At 33.2% G+C, this 27969-nt stretch overlaps 1 protein-coding gene and 1 pseudogene across 1 annotated transcript in view; one reads left to right on the top strand and one right to left on the bottom strand.

Annotated features, from left to right (window-relative positions):
• Positions 1-27969, top strand: part of Rdx (radixin) — an 82408-nt gene that overhangs the window by 27585 nt on the left and 26854 nt on the right. The window contains exons 4-10 of the mRNA XM_026392610.2: positions 550-645; positions 1171-1445; positions 8473-8556; positions 8763-8909; positions 11472-11568; positions 12278-12441; positions 17820-17950. Coding sequence (XP_026248395.2) covers positions 550-645; positions 1171-1445; positions 8473-8556; positions 8763-8909; positions 11472-11568; positions 12278-12441; positions 17820-17950 — 994 coding nt within the window. The remainder of the gene's footprint in view (positions 1-549; positions 646-1170; positions 1446-8472; positions 8557-8762; positions 8910-11471; positions 11569-12277; positions 12442-17819; positions 17951-27969) is intronic.
• On the bottom strand, positions 24217-24819 carry LOC144254689 (small acidic protein pseudogene; annotated as a pseudogene).

Raw genomic sequence — 27969 nt, 5'->3', positions numbered from 1 at the left:
AATACCAATAGGGTAATTCTAAGAATAAGTTGGAATAGAAATGTAGAATTATGACAATTGCATATTTGTTCTCTGGACTTGTTATTTGTTGAGGTTGTAATGGGAGATGAGGAAAAGAAAATACAAACAGGTGAATCAAGTATGAAGACTGAAGTGATAGTACAAAATTGAGTATATAGAAAATCCAAATTTAGGGCTGGGGATGTGGCTCAAGCAGTAGCGTACTCGCCTGGCATGTGCGGGGCGCTGGGTTCGATCCTCAGCACCACATAAAAATAAAATAAAGATGTTGTGTCCACTGAAAACTAAAAAATAAATACTAAAAAATTCTCTCTTTCTCTCTCTCCCTTAAAAAAAAAAAAAGAAGAAAATCCAAATGTAAGTTTTCAGACATGTTCTGTGAATATGTTCAATTTTTCCTTAGGAAATGCCTTTTTTTTATGGCAAAGGAATATATCTATACCTCTCTAGTTTTGTTCTAGTAAAGTCTAGTTTCTAGTGTCATTTAGTTGCCATGTGAATGAATTTTCTTTTTTTTTTTTTTTTTAGGTGGTGAAAACAGTTGGTTTGCGTGAGGTCTGGTTTTTTGGGCTGCAGTATGTAGACAGCAAAGGTTATTCTACGTGGCTTAAACTAAATAAAAAGGTAAAATGTGCATGATAAAATTAAGCTAGTAATTAAGTTAATTTGAAATTATTGTGAATTTGCTGGTAAATTTAAGTGTCTGCTTCTGAGTCCCTTTTATAGTTATCTCTGTTCATCATTGCAAGATGTCATATTTTTAAATTAAGCACCATCAACTTCATTTGAGTAAAAAGATACGCTCACTTCCTAGTTGAAAACTAGTATCTGCGAATTATATATTGTATAACTAAGTATTTGGACCTTGATTGGAACATCTGCAGGATAAGTGTCTCCAGAATATGAAAAGAAGTTTCCAATTTAGTTATTAAATCAGATCTGTGAGTTAAAAGCAGCCTTTATAACTGAGTATAGCATTGCTTTTCTCACATTTATTTGTTTACACATTTAAAATCTTACATAGTATTACTTGAAGGTTTGGAAGCTTTTATTTCACTTCCTCTTTTTTCCATAAAGAATTTGATGTGACTGGACTCAGTTGTGTTGAATTTGAGATTTTTATTGATTATACTTGAATTACTGTTCTAGGTGACACAGCAAGATGTTAAAAAAGAGAATCCTTTACAGTTCAAGTTTAGAGCTAAATTCTTTCCTGAAGATGTTTCTGAGGAATTAATTCAAGAAATAACCCAGAGACTTTTCTTCTTGCAAGTTAAAGAAGCCATATTAAATGATGAGATATATTGCCCACCAGAAACTGCAGTTCTTTTGGCCTCCTATGCTGTCCAAGCCAAGTATGGAGATTATAATAAAGAGGTTCATAAACCAGGCTACCTGGCTAATGATAGACTCCTACCCCAACGGTAAGTGAAACAAGCCTTTCTGTTATATTCTTTGAAAATTATATTCCAGAAATTTAAATTAAAATAATTGAGATTTTAAGTTGCCAGCTGGATCAGAAAGTATACTTTTAAAAGTTCTGACTCAGCCTCTCTGTAGATTTATGTGCTCTATAATTGCTTAAAGTTGATCTACCTCTTCTACCATCATTTCTATAGGATGAGCAGTAAAGTGATATGTTAATTTAGGCTTAAGGGAAGGATATAAACTGTTGCTGATTAGTAAATGTTCTTAAAACAAGCATATAGATGTTTTGTGAATGCTTTTGAGAATGATAAGTGGCACACTATGTGTCCTCCAACTTTTTAAAAAGGCTTTTTCAACTAGGCTTTCAGATTCATAGGTTGGTGCTCTATTTCTCTACAATATAGTGCTATTATCTTTTTTTTTTTAAATGATTCTTTTTAGAATATTATATATATCTTATATATATTAATAAATAGATTAGATATAATAGACATATATATATTAATTGTTGATGAACCTTTATTTTATTCATTTGTTTATATGTGATTTTGAGAATTGAACCCAGTGCCTTACACATATGAGGCAAGCACTCTACCACTGTGCCACAACCCTAGTCTTGTCTTTTTAATAGTAATTTTTAAATATGGCTTAGGAAGAAATCATTAGGTTTTGACAGGTTTTGAGAACTGATCATACCTTTTGCTAGTTATGTGACAGTAGATGCATAATCTAAAATATCTTGAGTCTCTAAATTGGTAAAATGAAGATAAATAATACTGTTCTGTTCAACTCCAGTTTATGAATACAGTTCATGAGTTGTACAGTTTTAATTGTAAAGTGTTATACCGTTATCTGGTAAGATTATTTATGAAATCTAGAAAACATAGTATCAAATGTTATATTTAAATATCACAGTTCTCCTTCCAAACTCATTTGATGAAGCTAGTATCACCCTGATTTTAAAATCAGACAAAGACACATCAAGGAAAGAAATCTTCATGCCAACATCCCTGATGAACACACATGCAAAAATTCTTAATAAAATACTGGCAAATTTCATACAGAAATACATTAAAAAGTACACCATGATCAATTGGTTTCATTCCAGGTTTGCAAGTTTGGTTCAACATATGGAAATCAATAAACATAATTTACCATATCAATAGATATAAAGACAAGAATCACATAATTATCTCAATAGATGCAGAAAAAGCATTTGACAAAATACAGCATTAATTCATGTTCAAAACACTAGAACAGAAGGGATAGTAGGAACATTCCTCAATATTGTAAAAGCTATATATGCTAAACCCAAGGCCAATATTATTCTAAATGGAGAAAAATTGAAAGCATTCCCGCTAAAAACTAGAACAAGACAGGGATGCCCTCCTTCACAACTTTTATTCAACACAGTCTAGCCAGAGCAATTAGGCAAAAGAAGAAATTAAAGGGATACAAATAGGAAAAGAAGAGCTATGCCTTTTTGCTGTCAACATAATCCTATATTTAGAAGACCCAAAAAACTCCACCAGATAACTTTTAGAACTCATAAATTAATTCAGCAAAGTAGCAGGATATAAAATTAATACCCATAAATCGATTGTGTTCCTATACATCAATGATGAATCAGCTGAAACAGAAATTAAGAAAACTATCCCAAAAGTACTATATAGACTTAATGCAATTCCTATTTAAAATTCCAATGCCATTCTTCATAGAAATAGAAAAAGCAGTCATGAAATTCATTTGGAAAAGAAACTCAGAATAGCCAAAGCAGTGCTTAGCAAGAAAAGTGAAGCTGGAGGCATCACAATACCAGACCTTAAATTATACTACAGAGCTATAGTAACAAAAACAACGTGGTATTGGCACCAAAACAGAAATGAGGACCAATGGAACAAAATAGAAGACACAGAGACAAACTCACATAAATACAGTTATCTCATACTAGACGCATGTACCATAAACATACATTGGGGAAAAGATAGCCTTTTCAACAAATGGTGCTGGGAAAACTGGAAATCTCTTTGTAACAATGAAATTTATTCCCTATATCTTACCCTGCACAAAACTAGTGGATCAAAGACCTAGATTTTAGACCATAAAACCTATACCTATTAGAAGAAAATATAGGCCTAGCATTCCATCACGTTGGCTTAGGAACCGACTTCCTCAACAATACTCCTAAAATACAAGAAGTAAAATCCAGAATCAATAAATGGGATGGTATCAAGTTAAAAAACTTCTTCACAGCAAAGGAAACAATCAAGAGCACAAAGAGAGAGCCTACATACAGAATGGGAAAAAAATCTTTGCCACCTGTACCTCAGCATTACTCTCTGGGATACATAAAGAGCTCAAAAAACATTAAAAAACCCAAATAATCCAATTAATAAATGGGCAAAGGAACTGAACAGACACTTCACAGAAGAAGAAATAATGAATGGTCAACAAATATATGAATTTATGTTCAACATCTCTAGCAATTAAGAGAAATGCAAATTAAAACTACACTGAGATCACATCTCAAGTCAGAATGTCAATAATCAAGAATACAAGTAACAATAAATGTTGGCAAGGATGTGAGGATAAACATACTTTCATACATTGCTGGTGGGACTGCAAATTGGTGCAACCACTCTGGAAAGCAGTATGAAAATTTCTCAGAAAACTTTGAATGGAACCACCATTTGGCCAGTTATCCCACTCCTTGGTATATACCCAAAGGACTTAAAAAAAAAAAAAAGCATATTACAGTGATGTAGCCCATCAGTGTTTATAGCAGCTCAGCTCATAATAGCTAAGTTATAAAACCAACAGATGAATGGACAAAGAAATGTGGTATAAAAGTACAATAGAATGTAAGCTATAAAAAGAATGACTTTATGACATTTGCCAGAAAATGAAAGGATCTGGAGACTCTTATGCTAAGTGAAATTAGCCAGTCCCCCAAAACCAAAGGTTGAATGTTTTCTCTGATATATGAATGCTAACACACAACAATGGGGGCAGAGGAAGAATAGAAATTCTGTAGATTAGCCAAAGAGGAATGAAATAAGGGAGGTGAGACAGGAAATGGGAAAGACAGTGGAATTAATGTTACTTAACTTTCATATGTATATAAATGCACCACAATGAGTCTTTATATCACATACAACCACAAGATTGCCATCCTAATTAGGAATAAGATGTACTCCATGAGTGTATGAATATGTCAGAATATACTCTGTCATGTATAACTAAAAAGAAAAATGAATATCTGTTTTTAATTTTGGTATCACACAAATCCCCAATGTTAGAAAGTAGATCGAGATCTTTCTTTTAGAGCTCCGAAAGAGGTTTTTACTTTTTGTAAATGCAAAACAGTATATTATTATTATTGACTTAAAACTTGTTTTGTACCATTTCCTCAAAGTACTGAAGCTCATTTTCGTAGCTACTAAATATAAAGACAAAACGACTTTGTCCACATTTGTTAATTTCCTTTGACTGTAGGCATTGGTGTTTATTTTTGGCTAATGTATAATTATTGTTATATGCTTTATAATGTACCACCAAGTATAGCACCTTTAAGATTTGGTTGTTACTATGTTCTGCCTTTTAATATTATAGAAATAATCTTAGAAAAAAGAATGATGCATATTCATCAGGAGAATCAGGAATATAACATTTTTAAGTCTCTATGTATATGAAATATTTGTAAGTCTTTGTTTGCTTTTGTTATATTGAAATACTGGAGATTGTGTAATTTGTAAAGAAAAGAGTGTTAATTTGGCCCCAGTTCTGAAGGTTCCCAAGATCAGGCTTTCATATCAGGGTGGCCTCTGTTATAGACCTCATGGCAGGAAAGTGGAAGGGAAGTGGGCTTCTGCAGAAAAGAGAAGGGTCCAGTGTCCTAGAGATGTAACTCAGTGGCAGAGTACTTGGCTAGCATGCACCAGTCCCCAGTACCACAAACAAGAGAGGAGGGGCCAAAGGGGCTAGATGCGTTATAACAACGTGTTGTTTGAGAACTTATACAGTCTCTGGAGAAAGATGTAAACCCCTCTTAACCCACCACCAATCAACATGGTTGAAAACTCAGTAAGAGTTTTGGTGAGGGCAAGCTATAGCAATGTTCTTCTGGTTTTAATAATTATTCCAACCCCCAATCCTCTCAGATATTTTTTTCCTTTTTTCTTTTTCTTTCTTTGGGATGGGTTCTTACTATACTGTCCAGGCTAGTCTCCAACTAACTCCTGGGCTCAAGTGGTCCTTCTGCCTCAGCTTCCTAAGTCCTAGAACTAGAGGTGTACAACACTGAAATTGGGGGTCTCAGATTTTTTTAGGCAGTGAATTAAGTAATAACTAATACCGAATTTCATTTCAGATAGGATTAGTTTTTACTTTTGAGATATAATTTATATATTAAAAACAGATTAGGTTTGAAGTCAGTACATAGGTTGAATTTTACAATAAAATTACCCTTAGAATTTCTCAAATGTTTATAAAACAATGAACATGCTTTATTTCAATAAGTACAACACAGGTAGTTGTTTTTTCATTGTTAGGTCAGTTTCCTGTTTGGTTGAATAATTCTTATATATAATAGTTTTGTGATTTAAATAATCTTTTAAATACTAAAATTGCACTTATAATTTATTTTAAATGCATGTGTGCTATAACTCATTTAAATAAGAAGAAAGATAGCTGAACAACTTTGGTTAGGATTGTTTACCATTGTTAGTGCAAATGTTCTTCAAGATTTTTCAGGTCCATTGTTTTTCCAGAATTGATAGTTTATGGAGGACTAATTCAAGCCATTTAAGCTAACGACACACTTGGGCATAAATTTTTAGATTATTATTTTTTTTTGGTTTTGAATGAAAAAAATACCTTCATAGTGATTGGCTTATTCCATGTCTGATGTATAATCCATTTGTTATTATCTAAGTATATGAGGAGGAATGAGAAATCACAGGGTTATTTGGTGACAATAAACAAATAATTTGATTCTGGTGGATTTTTAATTCTTATATTGAAAAAGTCCAAATAAGTAGTCTAGTCTGCCACAGTAGTTTAAATTTTGGTGATATGGATAATCAGCTATCAGACAGTATCAATTTCCTTTGAAATTTTTCCATGGTAGGTTTCTGTCTTGAAACCTACCATGGTGTTAGGTAATGACTTTTATGAAAATAAGGGGAAGAAAAAGTAAATTTGGGAGGAGGGTAAATTCAGTTTGATGTTACTGAATTTGAAATGTGGGTAGTATAACCCAAACATTGTTGAACCTGAATTTTTAAGTACAGAAGAAGAAGCCCTTCTAGAAGATACTGAGAAAAAAATGGGCAGAGATTCAAGAATATTAGAGGAGTGTTATACCATAGAAACTCTAGTAAAAGAGTGGTTTAAGGAGAGAAAGGTCAGGCACTGCCAGATAGTACAAAGTAGTCAAGTATGAAGATAAATTGTCTGCTGGTAATAGAAATTGGTATGGTCTTTAGTTAAGAATAGTTTCAGGGGGCTGGGGTTAGCTCAGTTGGTAGAGCATTTGACTTGCACGTGTGAGACACTGGGTTTGATCCTTACCTCCACATAAAAACAAATAATAAATAAAATAAAGGTATTGTGTCTGTCTATAACTTAAACAAAACAACAACAACAACAAAAACCCAAACAAAGAAGAGCTTCAGTATAGTGTTCTAGATTGAAGCAGGTGGTGGTAGATTGGGGGCAATGCCTGTTGGGTATGGAAATTAAAGCTAATAAATGTGGACAGTCCTTAAAAGAAGTTTACCTATGAAAAAGAAAAATATACTCTCTAGGGCTAGGAGAGCATGGGTTTCTAGACTTGTTCCTTTAAAGGAGGGAAAATGATTATTTCATTTGTATGTTCTACAAACTTTTAGTACCTCTTCAGTGTTCTTACTAGGCATATGATAGTGAACAATTATTACAGTAGGTTAAACCTCTGAGGCTACTGCATGCTTCATGGTGAGCCCAGAGTCCAGACAGCAAGAGAAAATGTGGAAATGTAAGTGCTCTGAAGAGTGACAAAACTGTTCTCCCCAAAAACAAGAGCTTGAAAGAGGATGCACAGAGAATATAATAGTCAGACTCCATTAAGAAATCTATTCTTAGGTTGCACCTGACTTGTCCAGGGAAGATTTTATACCCTATATTACTTTATATTGCCAAGAAATCCCTTGGTTTAATGCAAAATTTTTACATCATAAAACAATAGTGTTTTAATATTATAGTTTTTGAAATTCCCATAAACACATTTACAATAGATATTTTAAAGACTGCATTTAAGATAATTTAAACTATCTTGAAAATTTCATATTATTGTAGATTCAAATGTAATGTTAATTTAAAAAAATTCTGTGTGTTGGGTTGGGGATGTGGCTCAAGCGGTAGCGTGCTCGCCTGGCATGCGTGCGGCCCGGGTTCGATCCTCAGCACCACATACAAAGATGTTGTGTCTGCCGAGAACTAAAAAATAATATAATAATAAATATTAAAATTCTCTCTCTCTCTTCCTCTCTCTTTAAAAAAAAAAAAAATTCTGTGTGTCCTCTCAGCCTTCTCTAGTGGTAACATTTTGAAAAATTATAGTGTGGTACCAAGATACTGACATTGACACACACTACCTTATTTAAATTTCATGAATTTTACATGCTCTTATTTGTGTATATATTTAGTTATGTGTAGTTTTTTGTTCACATATATTAATTTGTATGACTGCTACCATGGTCAAAGTACTGAAAGGATTTTAGACTTTTTTTGGAGGGGGGCTACCAGAGATTGAACTCAGGGACACTCAATCACTGAGCCACATCTCCAGCCCTATTTTGTATTTTATTTAGAGAGAGGGTCTCCCTGAGTTGCTTAGTGCCTCACTGTTGCTGAGGCTGGCTTTGAACTCTCAATCCTCCTGCCTCAGCCTCCCTAGCCACTGGGATTGCAGGTGTGTGCTACCTCACTACTTACTGGGCCAGAAATCACAAAAGTATTAAAATAGTTTTTTTTCCCCCCCAGTGTTTTGGAACAACATAAACTGACAAAAGAACAGTGGGAAGAAAGAATACAGAACTGGCATGAAGAACATAGAGGAATGCTAAGGTATTTTGGTGACTATGTTTTCCTTCAAGTTAAAGTATTTTTATTTTATTTAAAAATTTTCAATACTGTTATGTATTATGCCCCCCCCCAATCATTTGAGTTTTATGAATAAAACATTAAATTTCAATCCAATGTATTTTTGTAGTTTTAATCTGATATTTAGATTCTTCCACTTAAATATATTACATTTAGCTTTATTTCAACAGGGAAGATTCAATGATGGAATACTTGAAGATTGCGCAAGATCTAGAAATGTACGGTGTCAATTATTTTGAAATAAAAAATAAAAAGGGTACCGAATTGTGGCTAGGCGTTGATGCTTTGGGTCTGAATATTTATGAGCATGATGACAAGTAAGTAAATCAACTGCATAATGAGCTAGTTGTTAGTCGGTGGTGTAAATGTCTATCAAATTATGTTCTGTTTGTAAAAATGGTTTCTTGACTTGGTTACCCTTACAGTTTTTTTGTTTTGTTTTGGTTTTGGTACCAGAGATTGCAACCAGGGATGCTTAAGAACTGAGCCAAATCCCCAGCCCTTTTTCATTTTGAGATAGGGTCTTGCTTAGTTGCGGAGGCTGGTTTTGAATTTGTGATCCTCCTGCCCTGGCTTCTCAAGCTACCAGGCTTATAGGCATTTGTATTTCCATTTTCTTAGCACCTTGCAGTTTCAAAAGTTCTACTTCTTGGTGTTTATCAAATGGGGTGACTTTTATTTGAGTTGTAGTTTATCTCATTTTGAGTTATATCTTCTTATCAAACATAACTAAAATCCATTCTCTCAATAGGTTAAGGATAATTCCTTAGATGTTATGATACTGTCAAATAGGTTAAAGTTAACACGTATAAGAAATCATAAGCAATGAGAAAAGTTATAATAGAAATATATATATTGGGTTTTGAAACATTTTTTGAATGTTTATAGGAATTGTTTTGAATATTTTGGACAAGAATAGAATATTAAGCATAATAAACAGTCTGATTATATTTTAAAAGTGACCAGCTTGTCAGTACTGGATTATACATAAATATATACACACACACACACACACTGTATATGGGCATATATCTGTATATATACTATATGGACATATATATATCTATATATCTATATCTATCTATCTCTATATATATGCTATGTATACATGTATGTAATATCATATAAATGTATCAGATTCTGATAGAACTTTTGGGGAATAATTGCTACAATTTTACATTATTACCAAACCACATAAGCATTGAAGTCTGTGTCAGTATTGCCTTCTCCTAAGGCATTGTTTTTTATTCTAGGTTGGCTCCAGAATTTTAGTTTTCAGATTATACCTGTCTAATAAAGTATATATTTCAAAGTCTATAATTATGACTCCAGAAAAGGAATTTTGCAATTTTTACTCTATACAAAGCAAGTTAGAATGCTAGCTATATAATTCACTACAGGAAATTTAGCAGGTTTTTCAAAGGCAGAAATTACCTTAAGACTAATTATGGATGGATTTTTATTTTTTCTCCTTTTAAAAAAATCTTTGAGCCAGGTGTGGTGGTGTATGCCTGAAAATCCCAATGACTTGGGAGGCTGAGGCAGGATTAATCTTGAGTTCAAAGCTAGCCATAGCAACTTAGCAAGGCCCTAAGCAACTCAATGAGACCCTATCTCAAAATATAAAAAAAAAAGGGCTAGGGATATGACTCATGATAAAGGGCCACCGGGTTCAATCCCTAATGCCAAAAGAAAGGGAAAAAATTTTTTCTACTTGTTTCCAGCCTCACAATATAATTCTCTCAATTATATTCTTGTAATTTTTTAAAAGTAGCAAATAAATGTAGCAAAGTTATACCTTAAAAGTATTGTGTTCCAGCTGGATGCTGTGGTTCATGCCTGTAATTCCCAGCTACTGAGGAGGCTAAGACAGGAAGATCATGAGTTTGATGCCAGTCTAGGCAGCTTAGTGAGATACTGTCTCAACATAAAAAGGACTGCAGGCAGGGGACAGTGGGTGTGGCTCAGTTGTAGAGTTATGGTTGTGTTTCTGTCACTTCCTTTTCAAGCAGCTTACTTTGATTTAGTGGGCATTAGAGGCTAGAATAACACATGCATATTGTGTAAAGAATGTTTTATGTAGAAAAAAACAATTTGCTATGCTGTAGTATCTATCTGCTTAAGTATTAAAGGTAGTACAAATAGCTAGAAATTCTTAGTTATGAGTAGCCTGGATGACTTCTTGGCTAGTGTAAGAGTCAGTCATTTCTCACTTATGTGATTTGATTGATAGTCTGAAAAAGTAAAATATATGAAAAAGCAGAAACAAAATTACTTACTCTAATCAGATTCCCTGTATTTTTATATGTAGGGTGATAAAAAGGGACAACTGTCATATAGAGTTTGAATTTTAGTTCTACCACTTATCCAGCCATTTGTGAACACTTTAGAGTTTTTAAAATTGAGATATAATTCATATACCATTACATTAATTCTTTCCAAGTATACTGAAAATCCAATGTTTTTAATATACTTATATATCTAAACATTTAACAAGAAGGTAGTAATTGATGTTCATATTCCACATGATGTTCATAATCCAATTTTTGCCCTTTCTTTCTTAAACATATTTAACTGAAAGTTGTAGTAGCTTAAAAACGGAATAAAAATCTAAAATAATATAGACTCCAAGAGACTTATTTCTATACTCTGATTACCAGATATTTTTTCCTACGTAATTTTAGGAAAATAATGCTTTAAAGGTTCATGACACATTTATAAACTCTGAGAGGTTATTATGTGATTCAATACGTCAAATTTCTATTAAAAAAACATTTTGAAAACATAACTCTTTAAGATTGCCAAACGCCCCCCAAGAATTGATTAACTTTTTCTGTTGTTTCCTGCCTTTAATTAAAGGGATGCTCTTACTTTTTAAGGTTAACACCTAAAATTGGCTTTCCCTGGAGTGAAATCAGAAATATTTCATTTAATGACAAAAAATTTGTTATAAAGCCAATCGACAAAAAGGCACCTGTAAGTAAATTTATGTTTTAACTCTTTAAATTTCTGCTACTTCCCTATGATGTCACTTGAAGAATGGCATTAATCATTTATTGAATTGCTTTTGAGGTACATTCTCTTTTTTTTTAGTTTTAACTTTCCCAGTGGTAAAGTAACAAATGTTTCACCATTTTTAAGAAACAATTTAAAAATTATTTGGTGACTGGAATATAGTAGAGATAGTTAACTCTGTTTATAGAGTTTTATATTATAAATTTTTTTTTCTTTCGCTTGGAGCCTTGGATCTTTAAACAGATTTTTAACATTTAGCTAATGTCAGGGATACTCTAGCATTCTATCTCTGCTAGTTATTGAAAACAAAAAGATATGGAGGACATTTCTAGGTTGAAAGCCACAAACAAGGACTGATTTTGACATTAATTGTGAAAAGCTAAACAAAATAATCTCCTCTTCAATGGTGGTAAGGAACAGGTGGTCATAGTTATTTGGAAAAGAAAAAAGAATGACATTTAAAGTAATGAGAGAATAAGATATTAATCTCTGTATAAAACTGGTTAGGCATGCAGAGGTAAGGAACTAGTAATTAGGAATTAGGAAATTTAATGATTTCTAAACTATGTATATATATTGACATTAGAATTCATACCTCATGTTGAAATTTAATAGATATGAAAGACACTATCTTTCAGAAAGGTTTTAAATCAGAATATTTTATGTTCAGGATTTTGTTTTTTATGCACCGCGTCTAAGAATCAATAAGCGGATTTTGGCCTTATGTATGGGAAACCATGAACTGTACATGCGACGAAGAAAGCCTGATACTATTGAAGTACAACAGATGAAAGCTCAGGCTAGGGAGGAGAAACATCAGAAGCAGTTGGAAAGGTATGAATTTATAGCCTTTCATTTTTAATTGGTACAATAAACTATCTAAAACTTAAGACTGCTCAGTTTTATTACTATACTCTAATTTTAGATTTTTATATTATTTCATTGTATTAAAATAGCATTATCACATTGTCCTTTTTATTTTTATTTTTTTAAACCTTTTTTTAATATTTAATATTTTTTAGTTGGACACATTATCTTTATTTCATTCTTATGTGGTGCTGAGGATAGAACCCAGGGCCTCACACATGCTAGGCAAGTGCTCTACCACTGAGCCACAGCCCCAGCCCCTCACATTGTCCTTTTTAAAAATGAATATGTATAATTTTCAAGGTAAAATATGTGACAAATATTTCTTGGAAAATAGCTTTTCATGACTTCAAAGATGTGTATTTTTATTTTTTTTTAATCAGTCATGCTTTTCACCTATATTGTTTGGTGCAGAATAGTTTAAAAATTTTCAAATGTGTTTTGCTTTTGACATATTTCTTAAGTTTTTAAGGGTAAGAATGTGCTCAACATTTAACTTTGAAATAATGTTAGTAACATCATAGAACTCAAGTTATTGTTGAGTAGAAAAACACCAGTAATTCCTACCAAAGACCCTGATCTTTTTGACTGTTTCTCTTAGTCTTGAAAGATACTATTAAATGTACATTAAAACTGAGAAATATTGAATAAAACCCTTATTTTTTTGTTTTGTTTTTTTATTTTTATTTTTTTAATAATTTTTATTGTTGGTTGTTCAAAACATTACATAGTTCTTGATATATCATATTTCACATTTTGATTCAAGTGGGTTATGAACTCCCATTTTTACCCCGTATACAGATTGCAGAATCACATCGGTTACACATCCACTGATTTACATATTACCATACTAGTGTCTGTTGTATTCTGCTGCCTTTCCTATGAATAAAACCCTTATTGAACCTAGAACTACATTACTCTTTCCAGCAACATAATTCCCATATCTGATTCTAGATTTAAACTGTATATTTTATTTGAAAAAATTTGGAGGCCAAACTGAAGCTAACTCTTTATTGTGGAAATCTTTATGGAACAATGTGATCATCTAAGAAATAGAGGTCTTAAGAAAATCAAAAACCCAAAATTGAGGAAACCTAGACATACATTTTAAACATTGGACATAATATAGTTTGTGTCTAGTAATTAAATGGCCCCTCTTCCAGATGTCACTGTGCTATTATAGTTCTGGTATTTGTATTTAATAATTTTTTAAAAATGTTGTAAGTAATTCAGATGTTTTATTATTTTTACTTATTTTATAATATTAACTCAAATTGTATGCCCTACAGAATCTGACTTTGTTAGATTTTGTGTGGACATGGACCTTAATAATTCCTGATTCCATTAACAAGGATACTAAATTGTATTGTTACTTTGGGCTTTGTCCTTTTTTCCTGCTGTCATGTGCCTTTGGATTACATTGTGGTTCTAGTCTTACTTTTTAAAAAGTTCTTTATATATTCTTATATTTTAAAAAATCATCATAAAACTTTTACTCTCTTCTCTCTTCAAAGTCTTCTATGCTGGATTAAGTGAAAAGTTACTTTATGTGCAGTTCCTGTATCTTATAGTCACCCCTCCATATGATGTCTAGTTGTTCTGCTGTCCTATTATTTACCTTATTCCTCAGCACATAGAAGTGGGCTATATGGAATCTTATTAGTATCATTTGGTGATAGTTACTCTAAAACCTAGAAGGAAGTGGAACACTTAAGTTTCTTTTTTGGCATTGTAATTCATGTTTCCTTTTTGGAATACATTTTATAGCTTTTCATCAGTAATTGTTTATTGACTGCTTTATGCACAGTGAGAGTTTATAACTTTATTATTCTAGTCATCTAAGGATTGACAGACTTTCAGAAATGGCATGCTGTATCTTCATTTATTCCCTGCTTTACAGGGAGAGAGAAATGGCAGCTGTATATGTGGAAACAATTTTGGTCAAGCCCACTGGTAAAGTAGCCAGCAGACATAACTTTGGGGAATGCTCAGAGGTGTGCTGCCTGTGCTGCTAGAATCACTTGGGCAAAAACAGTAGATGGGAAAGGGCAGCCAGTAGACCTCTTTCCCTACAATATCTTTGTTTTTGTGGCTGAATATTTTCCCCATAATTCTTTTATTGGCAATGAAAATGGTCTTGTTATTTATGTCCAAATTGAATGACTCATTCTGTCATACCTGAACATAATTTTCTATAGCTAAGATGGTTACTAAATTTAAAAACTGAAAACCTTTACAATTTGGAATCAGATATCCATATGCCAGTTGTAAGTTAGCTGTGGAAGCTTCTGTGTCATGGCTGGCTGCTTATGTCATGAGAACATAGCTGGTGTCATAAAAAGAGCATAGGCTTTGAAACAAAATAGATCTTGGTTTGAATCCTCTTCTAATTCTTGTTTAATAAGACTTTTTTGAGCCTGTGTTCCCTTGCTTTTATTAGGAAAGTAATAATCTTACCTTCAAAGGTTTTTTAAAGAAATAATGACACCTATATATAGGCATTTAGCAAAGTATTTGGTGTTTCTTAAATAGGAGCTGTTATAGTAATTCTTAATATTTTAATATATTCTAAGTTGAATGTAAATTTAATATTCATTTAGGAAAAATGTTAATGGGCCCATTTCATAAGCTTTGAAAAATATTCTAAAATAATTTATTTTTATATGTTAATACATAGTTTACTAATGTTATTTATGACCTTGAAATAGAACTGGGTCAAAATGAATATTTTCAAGCCAAACTCTGAATAAAATATCTACATCCATATTTGGAGTAATCACAAGAAGTTTTGTAGAGAAGGTGGGGTCTTAAAGGTTAGAGAATAGAGAAGATGTGAATAAATACATGTGTGAAGATAAGAAAATGCATGCTATGTTAAGGGACCAGTGAGTGGATCAAGTTAATTCTCCCTAGTAAATGGTGTGCAGCACAGAAGCAAAATTTCCCAGTTATTTATAAGGGAGACAGGCCTTCAAAAACTAGGTGTCTTGAAGTGTTAGCTGGTAATCAGGAGAGATAAGATGTGAGAAATGAACCTCACAAGAGTGCAGAGTAAATTAGAATGTTTAATGTTTTATAATTGGATTAAATGTGTGCTTGTGTTGCACAGTTATTTTGTTTTTCAGTAGGAAGATGATACTTACCCCTACTTTACTTATAGCCAGGTACAGTCCTTTTTATTTGCTTCCTTGTCTCTTTCACCTTCATCCCTAAAGAACAAATGAAACATCAGTAGGGAAAAGCTAAATAAAACCAGCACTTTTCCCCAGAAGGGACTCTAAATGAGAGAGCTGGACCTGAAAGATTTTGATGGATGAAATATAATTGTAGCTTTCAGATCTTGAGATGGTATTTGCACTGTGAGTCCTCAAGCAATGTTGTAGGGCCTAGAGGAGGAAAGAAGAGAACTGTCTTGGGGACTTGTGGTAGCAGCAGACATGACTGTGCAGAGGCTGGCAAGTGGTTGGGGTAAGCAGTGGACATCCTCAGGAAGAGGACAAACATGAGTAGTTCTTGCCCATATTAGCAGTTATTTGAAAATTGCTATGCCTTTGTTTTCACGGAAAGCTTGATACTTCTGCTGTCTGAGGATCACAGAAAGGGCAGCAGCCTCTAGAGTTGGGCAGCATCACACTCTTCTTTTCTCTAGGAATGGGCTGCATCCACACTCTTCTTTTCCTCAAGGAAATTAGGAAGCTTAAATATGCCCTTAAGCCTCCATCATTCAGACGTCTAGAAGGGTAGTAACCCCTATCTCTTTGAATTTCTTTGCCTGTTATATGCTTCATAGAAATGAATGTTCTGTAGAGTGAACACAAGTCCTGGAGTATAGTTATTGATTCTTTCTCCTAGGTTTTGAGAAAGTACCTGTAGGGACCCCAAAACTAAAGTGGAGTTCCCCTTGCCTGAATGAGCCTCAGGCCCTTAGTTCCTAAGTGGTATGAGGATTTATTAAGCCAGCAGGGGTTCTAGTGACTCTTCAACTTCATGAGTTGGCTTGGTGTAACTTGGGGTATGGCAACTGGGGTATGGCAACTGTGCAGTTAACTCTTATTATGCCTGATCACCATCATTGCCTGCCTTGCCCCTGACTGACTTGGGACAATACTATCTGCTCCCAAGTTGGACTCTTTCTCTTGGGGGTACACGATATTTGGAATCTGTAGGAATTTCAAAATGTATGTTTGTAGTTTAAAGGAAGAATACTTTAATAGTAAGACTTTGCTGAGAAATGTGGTTTTGTGTGTGATATTCAAGAATTGACACTAGATGGCAGTGATGACTTTTTGTGGAACATTAAAAAATGTTACAGATGAAATCATTTGTTTTTTAATTAACAAAAAGAAAATTATTCTCATTGAAATAATGATTTGAATATTGATGGAACTTGTTAAGATATAATTTCTCATCTGACTTTTATTCATCCTTTTGTTTTTGGTCTTCAGCATGGAGTCTGACCCAGAGTAGGCTCTTCATGGATATTTGATGAATGAATTTGGCCGTATTTTAAAGAATGTCTCATCAGACCATGACAGATGCAATTAAACAATTAAGGCGTGCTTTCCCACCAACAAGCTCTGATGATGATCTTTTTTTACAGCATTAGACACCTAGTATCATTCTAATGGCATTGTCAAAGGAAATAAAACTGATTTATCATCTTGAATGTAGGCATATATGGGTACTACCCCAGAAATTAAACTTGCATTAATTGATTTATAATTAATTATTTTAAAAATAGCCTCCCCAGTTTAAGAAGGGCTTATGCTAAAGAAGGCATTTTCTTGGGGTATGGCAACTGAGCAAAATAAACTCCATGATGCTGATGTAGCTTGCCAGAATTCACCCAATGAAGATGGTAACTCCTAATCTTTTTCCCTGACTCAAACCTGCCTTAAAGACATGATTTATGGGCTGGGGATATAGCTCAGTTGGTAGAGTGCTTGCCTTCCATTCACAAGGCCCTGGGTTCTATCCTCCAGCACCACACAAAAACAAAACAAAACAAAACAAAACATGATTTATACACAATACTTTCTAGCAGTTTTGTAGTTAAGAATCCTCCTATGATGTCTAAAGCCTTTAATGTTTTTCATAATGGTCATTGATCATCTTTATTATGATCTGACAATAAGAAGTACACTGAAATCCAGCACATGTATATATGAATGGGCATGAGTGTGTGTAACAGCACAGGCCGATATTTTTAACCATACCATATTTGAAGATAAGTTAATATAATGAAAAATTTTTAAATACTTATGCTGTAGTTTCTTATATGTTCAACATTAGGTTTCACACTATTTCTACTGATTTATAACATGGGAATTGCAATTCCTTCTAAGGGCACAGTTAGAGAATGAAAAGAAGAAAAGAGAAATAGCAGAAAAAGAAAAAGAAAGAATAGAACGTGAAAAGGAAGAACTAATGGAACGTCTAAGGCAAATTGAAGAACAGACATTGAAAGCCCAAAAAGGTAAGTTTCTTTTTAATGCTGTATTCAAAATTATTACTTTACTAACAGGAGTATTTCCTGACTGTTTTTATATGTTTTTTATGTTATTTAGGACAGTTACATTTAATTGACAATGCTTATGGGAATTGGATCATAAAGACATTTTAACTAAAGGCACATTGAGTTCTACAGTGCTCATGTTCTCTTTAATATACTTAATCACAAATATTTTTCATGTGTTACAGATGAATAGCTATTTACTATAGTAAGTAACTATTAATTTATAACAATAACTGTTCAGGGTTCCATAAGTAAAACCATATGTTCACTCCTTTAAACAAAAGCATTTATGCAGTGCTTCAAAGCATTTTCAGCTGTTCTGAGTATATACACTTTTAGAACTCACTCCTAAAAAAAGATTTTAGTGTGTTAGAAAACACAGCACACATTGTGGATATAGCTCAGTGATAAGAGCACTTGCCTTGCTATGTGTGAGACCCTGGTTCCAAATCCCCAAAACTACATTAGCAACAACAACAACAACAAAAGAAAAATCCACCATACATGTAAGATGTGTTATCTGTTTTTGGTAGTACAAGTTTTGGAAGAACTTAACTTACTTCCTAGGCAGCATGTAACCAAAATACTACAATATGGAAATGATACAAGGTTTTTTTGCTATGTAATTTATATTAAGTAATTGTAGAATTACTACTTTCATACAGCAAATAGTAGAAAGAGCAAAAGAAAAAAGATATTGAGCACAATCCAATGTTTTACTCCTTCCTAAACAGTAGGATTTCAGAGGCGAACATGAAATCTATACTATTTATAAAACCAAATTTAATAACTTGCTTTCCTAACAACTAGTAGCCATTGAGTTCTACTGGAAATAACCAGTAGTCTTATATAAGGCTTATTTTCATTCCTTATAGCAGCCTCCTATTGGAAGGAAATGCTTTTCAGGAGTATGTAGAATAATTTGCAAGGAGATAGAGCGGAGAGTCACAAAGATAACTCAGGATGATTAATCATTCCAATTCCAAGAGAATTGGAAATATTAATAGAAAAAAATAGGGTTTTATTCTAACCAGTAGAAACATTATTTCTCAGAGTTACAGAAGACCTGGAAACTAAATTATTCGAAGCCCCAAAGTAGTAAAGTATTTGTTTGCAGACCACAGCTCAGGGGTATAGCTGAGCAGTAGAGCATCTGCCTAGCATGCATGGAGGCCCTGGGTTCAATCCATAGCACTGCAAAAGGAAAAACAGTGTGCAGTGTACTAAAAGATGTTAAAAATGGAAAGTTTATAAACATTTATTGTACCTGTCTGATTTGAAAGATTAAACCAGCACTTTTTTTATTTACATAACACCTTTTTTGAGAGAACTACTAAATATTTCAAACTCATTTATTTAGGATGTATAATAAAAGTATTAATTTATATATGAAAAAAAAAAACAAAGAAGCACTGAAGAATATAAGCGAGATAGAACATAAAGAATATAGAACATCCTGTCAAGACAATTTCAAATCAGTCATCTTAAAGCAAAAGACACCCAATTTGGTTTTTGTTTTTCTAATGAAGCTTTTCCAGGCTGTCCTAAAATCCACGTGATTGTCTTGTAATTTATATTAAAATCTCATTCAAATGCAGTAAATTTGGCCATCTCTAAGTCATGGTATTTAGTAAATTGACCTGTGATTTTTTTGTGTGTGAGAAGAAACTTTATATTTCATTATTTCTTTTTGTTTTTATTGATGTTATTATTTTAGATGAATCATTAAATAGAAGCATTGTTCCACATGTAACATTTTAAAAATTATTTATCATTTTTAATTATTTTGAGGATATAATGGCAAATGATATTTGAATATAATACAGCCAGACCTGAATTCAGTTACTGTTCAAGCAAATATCAAGGTGAATTTTTCTTCTTCAGTAAGACAAACTATAGAAAAGAGTTGACATGTAATGATTGCATTTGGTCTGGATACTTTTTAAATCCCTTGCGTGTATTATACACGGTTCTAGGCATTAGGATATAGTACTGAACAGGAAAGGTCCTTGCTCTAATGGAGTCTATTTGTTACTGAAAGAAGAGGATGAAATGGTAAAATCATTTTTGTATAGTTTTAAGTGCCAGGAGGGAAGTAAGCATGATGTGATGAAAAGGAGTAGTTGTGGGTAGGCAGGGTGATATTCACTTTGGATATACATTGTTTACAATTAGGAGCAAAGTTTAATTCTGTTGTTAACTTATAATATGATCATAAGGAAGTCATTTCAACCTCTTGGTTTCCTTAGGTTCCTAAATTCATATATTAAAAAAATCAAAGCACTTTTCTGATAGATTCCTTAGGTGTTGTACAGATACTTTTTTTTTTTTGTGGGGGCAGGGAATAATCAGGGATTGAACTCATGGACACTTACTCTACCACTGAGCCACATTCCCCAGCCCTATTTTTTTTTATATCCTTATTTTTATTTTATTTTATATATTTATTTATTTTATTTTTAATGTGGTGCATGCCTCATGCATGCTAGGCGAGCGGTCTACCACTGAGCCAAAACTTCAGCACCCCCAGCCCTATTTTATATTTTATTTAGAGACAGGGCCTCACTAAATTGCTTAGGTCCTTGCTAACAAAACTTACTTGCTTTGCTTTAAAGTAGTATTCTTTTCTAAGGTTTAAAAAAAAAAAGTGATCCTTGATGAAACATTGCCTTAGAAAAGGAAAGTGTAAATCAAAACTGTGAGACACCATTTCAAATTTGTAGAGTGATTACAATCCAGAAAACAAATATTAAGAAATGTTGAACACAGGGTTCAGTGGCTCACGCCTGTAATCTCAGTGACTTGAGAATCTGAGACAGGAGGTTCATGAATTCAAAGCCAGCCTCAGCAATAGAGAGGAGCTAAACAACCTAGTGAGACCCTGTCTCTTAAAAAAAAAGAAAAAAAAAAAGAAGGACTAAATAGGGTTGGGGATGTGGCTCAGGGGTTGAGAGTGCCCTTGCATGCAATCCCAGGTACCAAAAAAAACAAACACAGCAACAACAACAAAAAAACATTGATGAGAATGTAGAGTAATCATCATACATTGCTGATTGGAATATAATATAGTATAGCCACTTTTGTAACTACTGTGGCAGTCCTCAAAACCGAAAGAGTTAATATAGTCTAGGAATTTCTCTCCTTAAGTTTGTACCCAAAAGAAATGAAATCTTACAACACAAAAACCATATACACATATATTAACATTATTTACAATAGTTAGTAGAACAGGGGAAACAACACAAATGTTCATCAGTTAATGAATGAAAAGATGAACATAGATATGAAAATTATTAATAAAATATTGACAAATTACCTGAAAAAACACATTTAAAAGATAGTGTACCAGGCTGGGGTTGTGGCTCAAGTGGTAGAGTGCTCTCCTAGCACATGTGAGGCACTGGGTTCGATCCTCAGCACCACATAAAAATAAAATAAAAAGATTTTATCCACCTAAAACTAAAAAATAAATATTTTTTTAAAAGAGTACCATAATCAATTGGTTATCAGCCCAGAGATACAATCACTAAATGTACTTCACCACAATAAAACTACAGACAAGAATCACATTATTATCTCATTAGATGCAGAAAAAGCATTTGACAAAGTTCAGTACTCACTGATGTTTAAAACAGTAGAAAAACTAGGAATAGAAGGCACTTACCTCAACATTGTACAGGCTATATATGACAAACCCAAGGCAAACATTATTCTGAATAGAGAAAAACAAAATATTTGCTTTAAAAACAGGAACAAGGAGAGGAATGAGCTATTTCATGCAAATGGACACCAAAAGAAAGCAGGAGTAGCCATACTAATATCAGATAAAATGACTTCAAATCAAAACCAATAAAAAGAGACAATGAGGGTTATTACATAATGATTAAGGTGTCAATTCAACAAGAGCAAATAATTCTTTAAAAATATATATGTGTGTGTATATATGTATATATATCCAATATTATAACACTCAAATAAAGCAACTATTAACAGACCTAAAGGTCAAACCAATACAATCCATAGCTAGGGACTTTAACATTGGACAAATCATCCAGACCGAAAATCAACAAAGAAACGGTTAAATTGCACCCAGTACCAAAGAGACCTAACAGAACATGCTATCCAATAGTTAGAGAATGCAAAACTTTCTTATTAGCATATGGAACATTTTTCAGGATAGATCATATGGCAGTTCACAAAACAAGTTGCAGCAAATTTTTTAAAAAATGAAATCATATTGAGTGTCTTTTCTGATCACAATGCAATAAATCTAAAAATAACAGAAAAATCTTTGGAAACTATATAAATACATTGAAGAACTCAAAAAAGAAATTAAAAAATAATTTTTGCCAGTGTAGTTAGTTCAGAACATGCTTGTGTTTATGTATCAGAATCAAGGCTCATAAGCAACCCAGCATATTTAAACCATGAAATGATGAAAATACTTTTTGAAACATAACACTGGTCTCTCTCCCTCTTACATTCTTAAATATAAGCCCTCACTTTCTATTTAAATCAACTTCAATGTGCAGTTCTACAGGCTAGATATTTGAAAATCAATGGTAGAGCTAAAATGCTTTGAGTGGAATAAAGCTAAATTTCTGTAAACCATGTATCTGTTAAATGTTTTACACATTGTCTTTTATAATGTTTATTTTGGGGGATATTGGTGGTTGAACCCATGGCACTTAACCACTGAGTCACATCTCCAGCCCTTTTTATTTTTTGAGACAGTATCTCGCTGAATTGCCGAGGCTGTTCTTGAACTTTTGATCCTCCTGTCTCTTCCTCCTGAGCTGCTGGGATCACAGGCATGCACCACCATTCCTGGCAGACTCATTATTTTAAATATATATATATAGGGTAGAACCTGTTTTAAAACAATGTGAAAAGTTAAAAAAGCAAAAACAAAATAATAAATAAATTTTGGGGGCCAGATATATGAAAAGTAATGCAAGACATAATCTGTAGCCAGAAATCACCTGTTTTAGTTGCTGTACTCTTAACAAATTGAAAATTGCAAAATGATAAGAGTACTTGGGGGTAAAAAGGTCCAGTGCATCAAACATATACTTAAGTATCTAGATAAATAATAGTTTGGCTCACAAACAGGTTTGATTCTCATCTTTGAACCTGTTACTTGGAAACATTCAGATTTTGGAAACAATTATTCAGAGATCCACTGACTAGCCCATAATGCAAATGTGTTAATCAATTATAAAAATCATTCACATAAAAACATGATTCTAATCTTCAACAGAAGCAATAAAATTAGAAGGTAATACTTCTTTTTAGTAATACGATAATCAAATAACCACACTGGAATAAAGACAATTTCTTATTTCTGCTTATTCAATAAACCCCTTCCTCTTTTTTAGATAATGAAAATAAATGTATCACAACCAAATATGGGAAACTGCTTAGTCTTATTTAGACCTGAAGAGAAAAATGAACTTTGGTCACATTTCCTTTAAAAAAAAAAAAATCCAGGTTTACATATTTCTAAATAGTCAGAACTAAATGAGCAGAAAAATAATTTCATATGTAAAACTTGGCCAAATTTTATCAAAATCCTAACATGCAATGTAATACAAATTGTATGAAGGCTGGAATTACAACATTCTAAATGTGTGACAGTTTTATTCTGTTCTAATATGTGTTAATCTATTATGTCCCATCATTCTATATAGAATTGGAATCCTGGAGCTTAATGGGTTAATGTACTTGTGCTTGTGTTGTTTTGGTCCAAAAGAGCAGAGCTGAATCAGTAAGAGTGAATGAAATATGTAATCTTTTTCCAACAATAATTTAGATTGTGATTGGCAGCAGAAATATTCTTGATGAATATTCTACTTTAACAATTAATTAAGGAATATATTTCATGAAAACATCACAGTATCAAATTTTTATAAAAGAAAAATATGAAGAAAAAAAAAACCCAGATGAAATAGCTATCACAACATGTCTTCCACAATGCATCTGAAGGGGTAAAAGGTGAGGTTAAAGGGTTGGTGATGTTAATACGAAAGGAAGTTGAATATCGTATTTATAATTTTCTACAAGTGTTACTCTTTACAAAATAATAGTCATGCCCATAAATGTATTGAATGGCATTTGAAAGCAACAGCTTTATAATTATTTAAAAGGACTTTTTACAAAAATTGTAATATTCCATAATCAGTCCTCCATTGTGCATTATAACAAGAAGGCTTACTTTTAATCAAAGACTAAGTGGGAATTAACAAACTGGATTTAACAAATATTTTATAATTGCTTTTTTGCATCTTTTTGTTTGGGGATCTTCCATTTCATCAGGGTGCCCAGTAGCTTCAAGTTCTTCAGATTCTTCTTTCTCTAACTCTGAATCACTTTCAGAATCATCTAGACTTTCAAAATAAGGTGAATATCATCATTGTCTCCAGCCACATCACCTTCTCCATCATGATCTTCTATCTCATTGAAGCCAAGTCCACAGTGTTGATAGTTTCCTGATAAATATTAGCTGATATTGAGACTCCAATTCTTCATTATTTTCTTATCTTCTTCCCCTTTTTGAAAATGAGATGTTGTTTTGTGATCTTCTGTAACAAGACAACCAATATGTGCTTTCTTGCCTGTACCCAGTAAGTCTCAAGAATTTTTGTTTTCTCCTTGTCCAAGTCTTCTGCCTCCAAATTGCTAGATCCAAGATCATTTCATGGGGAGGCTGAATGATTCACCTGTGTGTGGGAGATTGCCTGGCAGCACTCATTATTGTGTTGATCCTAACATGAAATGCCCAACACACTCACAGTTTTCTTCAGGCAGACACCAGTAGCTTGCAATCTGCCACTGTCTCAAACAGGATTACTTTGAGGCCTGGGCACAGTGGCACATGCCTGTAATCTCAGTGGCTCAGGAGGGTGAGACATGAGAATCCCGAGTTCAAAGCTGGCCTCAGCAATGGCAAGGCCCTACGCAACTCAGTGAGACCCTGTCTCTAAATAAAATGCAGAACAGGTCTGGGGATATGGTTCAGTAGCCACGTGCCTCTGAGTTTAGTCCCCGGTAACCACCCTCATCTCCAAAACAAAAACCAGCATCACTTTGAAACTGAAAGCCCCCTCTGGGCTTTCACCACCATCATCACCACTTTAAAAATTTCTCGAAGTCAAAATAGAGACACAACATACCCAAACCAATCAGATACAGCAAAAGTAGTACCAAAAAGGAAGTTTATAGCAATCAATGCCCACATCAAAAAAAGGAGAGATTTTAAAGAGCCTATCACTGCATTTCATGGAACTAGAAAAATAATTAAGCACAAGCTTATTAAAAGGAAAGAAACAGTAATGATCAAAGCAGAAATAAATGAAGCCTAAAAATCAATACAAAAGATCAATGAAACAAAGAACTGGTTCTTCAAAAATATGAAATAGACAAGCCTTAGCTAGACTGAGGACAGAAGAGTCAAATCAGAGATAGAAATGGAAGCATTACAACTGACACCATAGAAATACAAAAATCATTAGAGATTGTTATAAAGTATGTACCTGCATGTTTGATAATTTAGGAAAAATGAACAAATTCGTAGACACACACCTTCTCAAGACAGAATCATGAATAGAAAACCTAATCAGACCAGTAACAAATGAGATTGAATTACTAATAAAAAACTTTCCGTCAAAGAAAATCCTAGGACCAGAGGGTTTCACTGCTGAATTTATCAAACATTTAATCTGAATCTCCTTAAGCTATTCCAAAACAGGAAGGAACTCTTCCAAACACATTCTAAGAGGACATTACTCTGATACCAAAAAACAGAGAAGGACATAATAAAAACAGGAAAACTACAGAGCAGTTTGATGAACAAAGATGCAAAAGTCCTCAACAGAATTTTTGCCAGCCAGATACAATAGCAAATTTAAAAGATTATTTAGCACAGTCAAGTAGGATTCATCCCAGTGATGCAAGGCTGATCCAGTATACACAAATCAGTAAAAGTGATACACCACATCAACAGAATGAAGGACAAAAACCACACCATTATCTCAATTGAGGGAGAAAAGGAATCTGACAAAATTCAACATCGTTCTAATAGCTTCTAATAAAAATGCTGAACAAATATATAAGGAACATACCTCAACAAAATAAAGATCATTTATATTAAGCGAACAGTGAATATATATTGTATGGGGAAAAGCTTTCTCTCTCAGATCTGATACAAGACAAGGATGCCCATTTTTTAACATTTTTATTCAAGATAGTGCTGGAAGTCCTAGCTGGAGCAGTTAGGAAAGAGAAGGAAATGCAGGGCACCCAGATTGAATGAGAAGAAATCAAATTGTCACCATTTGCAGATGACATAATCTCCTGTATTGAAAACCTCAAAGACTCTACCAAAAACTATTAAAATTAATGATTTCACTGAAGTTGCATGATATAAAATTAACATATAAAATCACTAGCATTGGGACTGGGGATATAGCTCAGTTGGTAGAGTGCTTGCCTCACATGCACAAGGCCCTAGGTTCAATCTCCAGCAACACACACATACACACACACACACACACACACACACACACATCACTATGTGCTATATGCCAATAGTGAATTACCCGAAATAGAAATCAAGAAAGCAGTCCTGTTCATAATAGCTACAAAAGATAAAATACCTAGAAATAAATTTAACCGAAGAGATGAAATTATTTCTACAGTAAAAATTATAAAGAAATTGAAGAGAACCAAAACTAATGGGAAAAACATCCCATGTTCTATATTCTTCTAACAATATAGAAGAATCAATATTGTTAAAGTGTTCATTCTACCCAAAGCAATTTACAGATTAATTGAAATTCCTATTAAAATACCAGTGGTATACTTCACAGGACTAGGAAAAACAATTCTAAAATGTATATGAAACACACACACACACACCCCTACACACCTACACACCTGAATAGCCAAGGTTACTGTGAGAAAAAAGAACAAGAGACGTTACACTATCTGAATTCAAAACATTACAGATTTGCAGTAATCAAAATGGCATGGTATTGTCATTAAAGTAGAATAGCCTAGAAGTTAACCCACATATCTACAGCTAACTGATTTTCAATGTAGGTACTAAAAATACGAATTAGAGATAGTCTTTTTAATAAACAATGTTGGGAATATTGGAACCCACATGCAGAATTAAACTGGACTTCCATTTCTCACTGATTAAAAACTCAACCCAAAATGGATTAAAATCTTAAATCTAACACTCGAAGCAAATTTCAAGAAGAAAACCAATGGGAAATACTTCAATCCATTGGAATGGGCAAGGACTTTATGGACAAGATGCCAAAAGTTCAGGAAATGAGCAAAAGTAGACAAATGGGATTTTATAAAATTGAAAAGTTTCTGCACAGCAACACTCAACAGAATGCAGACAACATACAGAAGGGGAGACAATATTTACAACATATACATTTGACAAGAGGTAGATACATAGAATATATAACAAACTCCAAATAATATAACCAGATTTTAAAAATAGGCAGTAGATCTAAATAGACATTTAAAAAAAAATACAAATGGCCAACAGGTACATGCAGAAATGCTCAACATCTCTAATCATCAGGGGAATACAGATCAAAACCACAATGAAGTATCACCTCCAATAAGAATGGCTGGTATAAAAAAGACTCAAGATACCATGTGGTAACATGGATATGGAGGAAAGGGCACCTTGCACACTGTTGATGGCAATGTAAATTAATATAGCTGTTATGGAAAACAGTATGAAGCTTTCTCATAAATATTAAAAATAGAACTATGATGATGATGATCCAACAATTCTACTGGGAATATATTTGAAGGAAATGAAATCGGTGTGTAAAAGAACTATCTATCCTACTATGTACATTGCTGGACTCTTCACAATAGCTGAGAAACGGAAATAAGATTATCTAAGTGTTCATGAACTGATTAATGGAAGAAGAAAATGTGGTATGTAACAT

The sequence above is a fragment of the Urocitellus parryii genome, chromosome 4, assembly GCF_045843805.1.
Source record: "Urocitellus parryii isolate mUroPar1 chromosome 4, mUroPar1.hap1, whole genome shotgun sequence".
Classification (NCBI taxonomy): Eukaryota; Metazoa; Chordata; class Mammalia; order Rodentia; family Sciuridae; genus Urocitellus; species Urocitellus parryii.
This window is presented reverse-complemented; position numbering and strand designations above follow the sequence as displayed.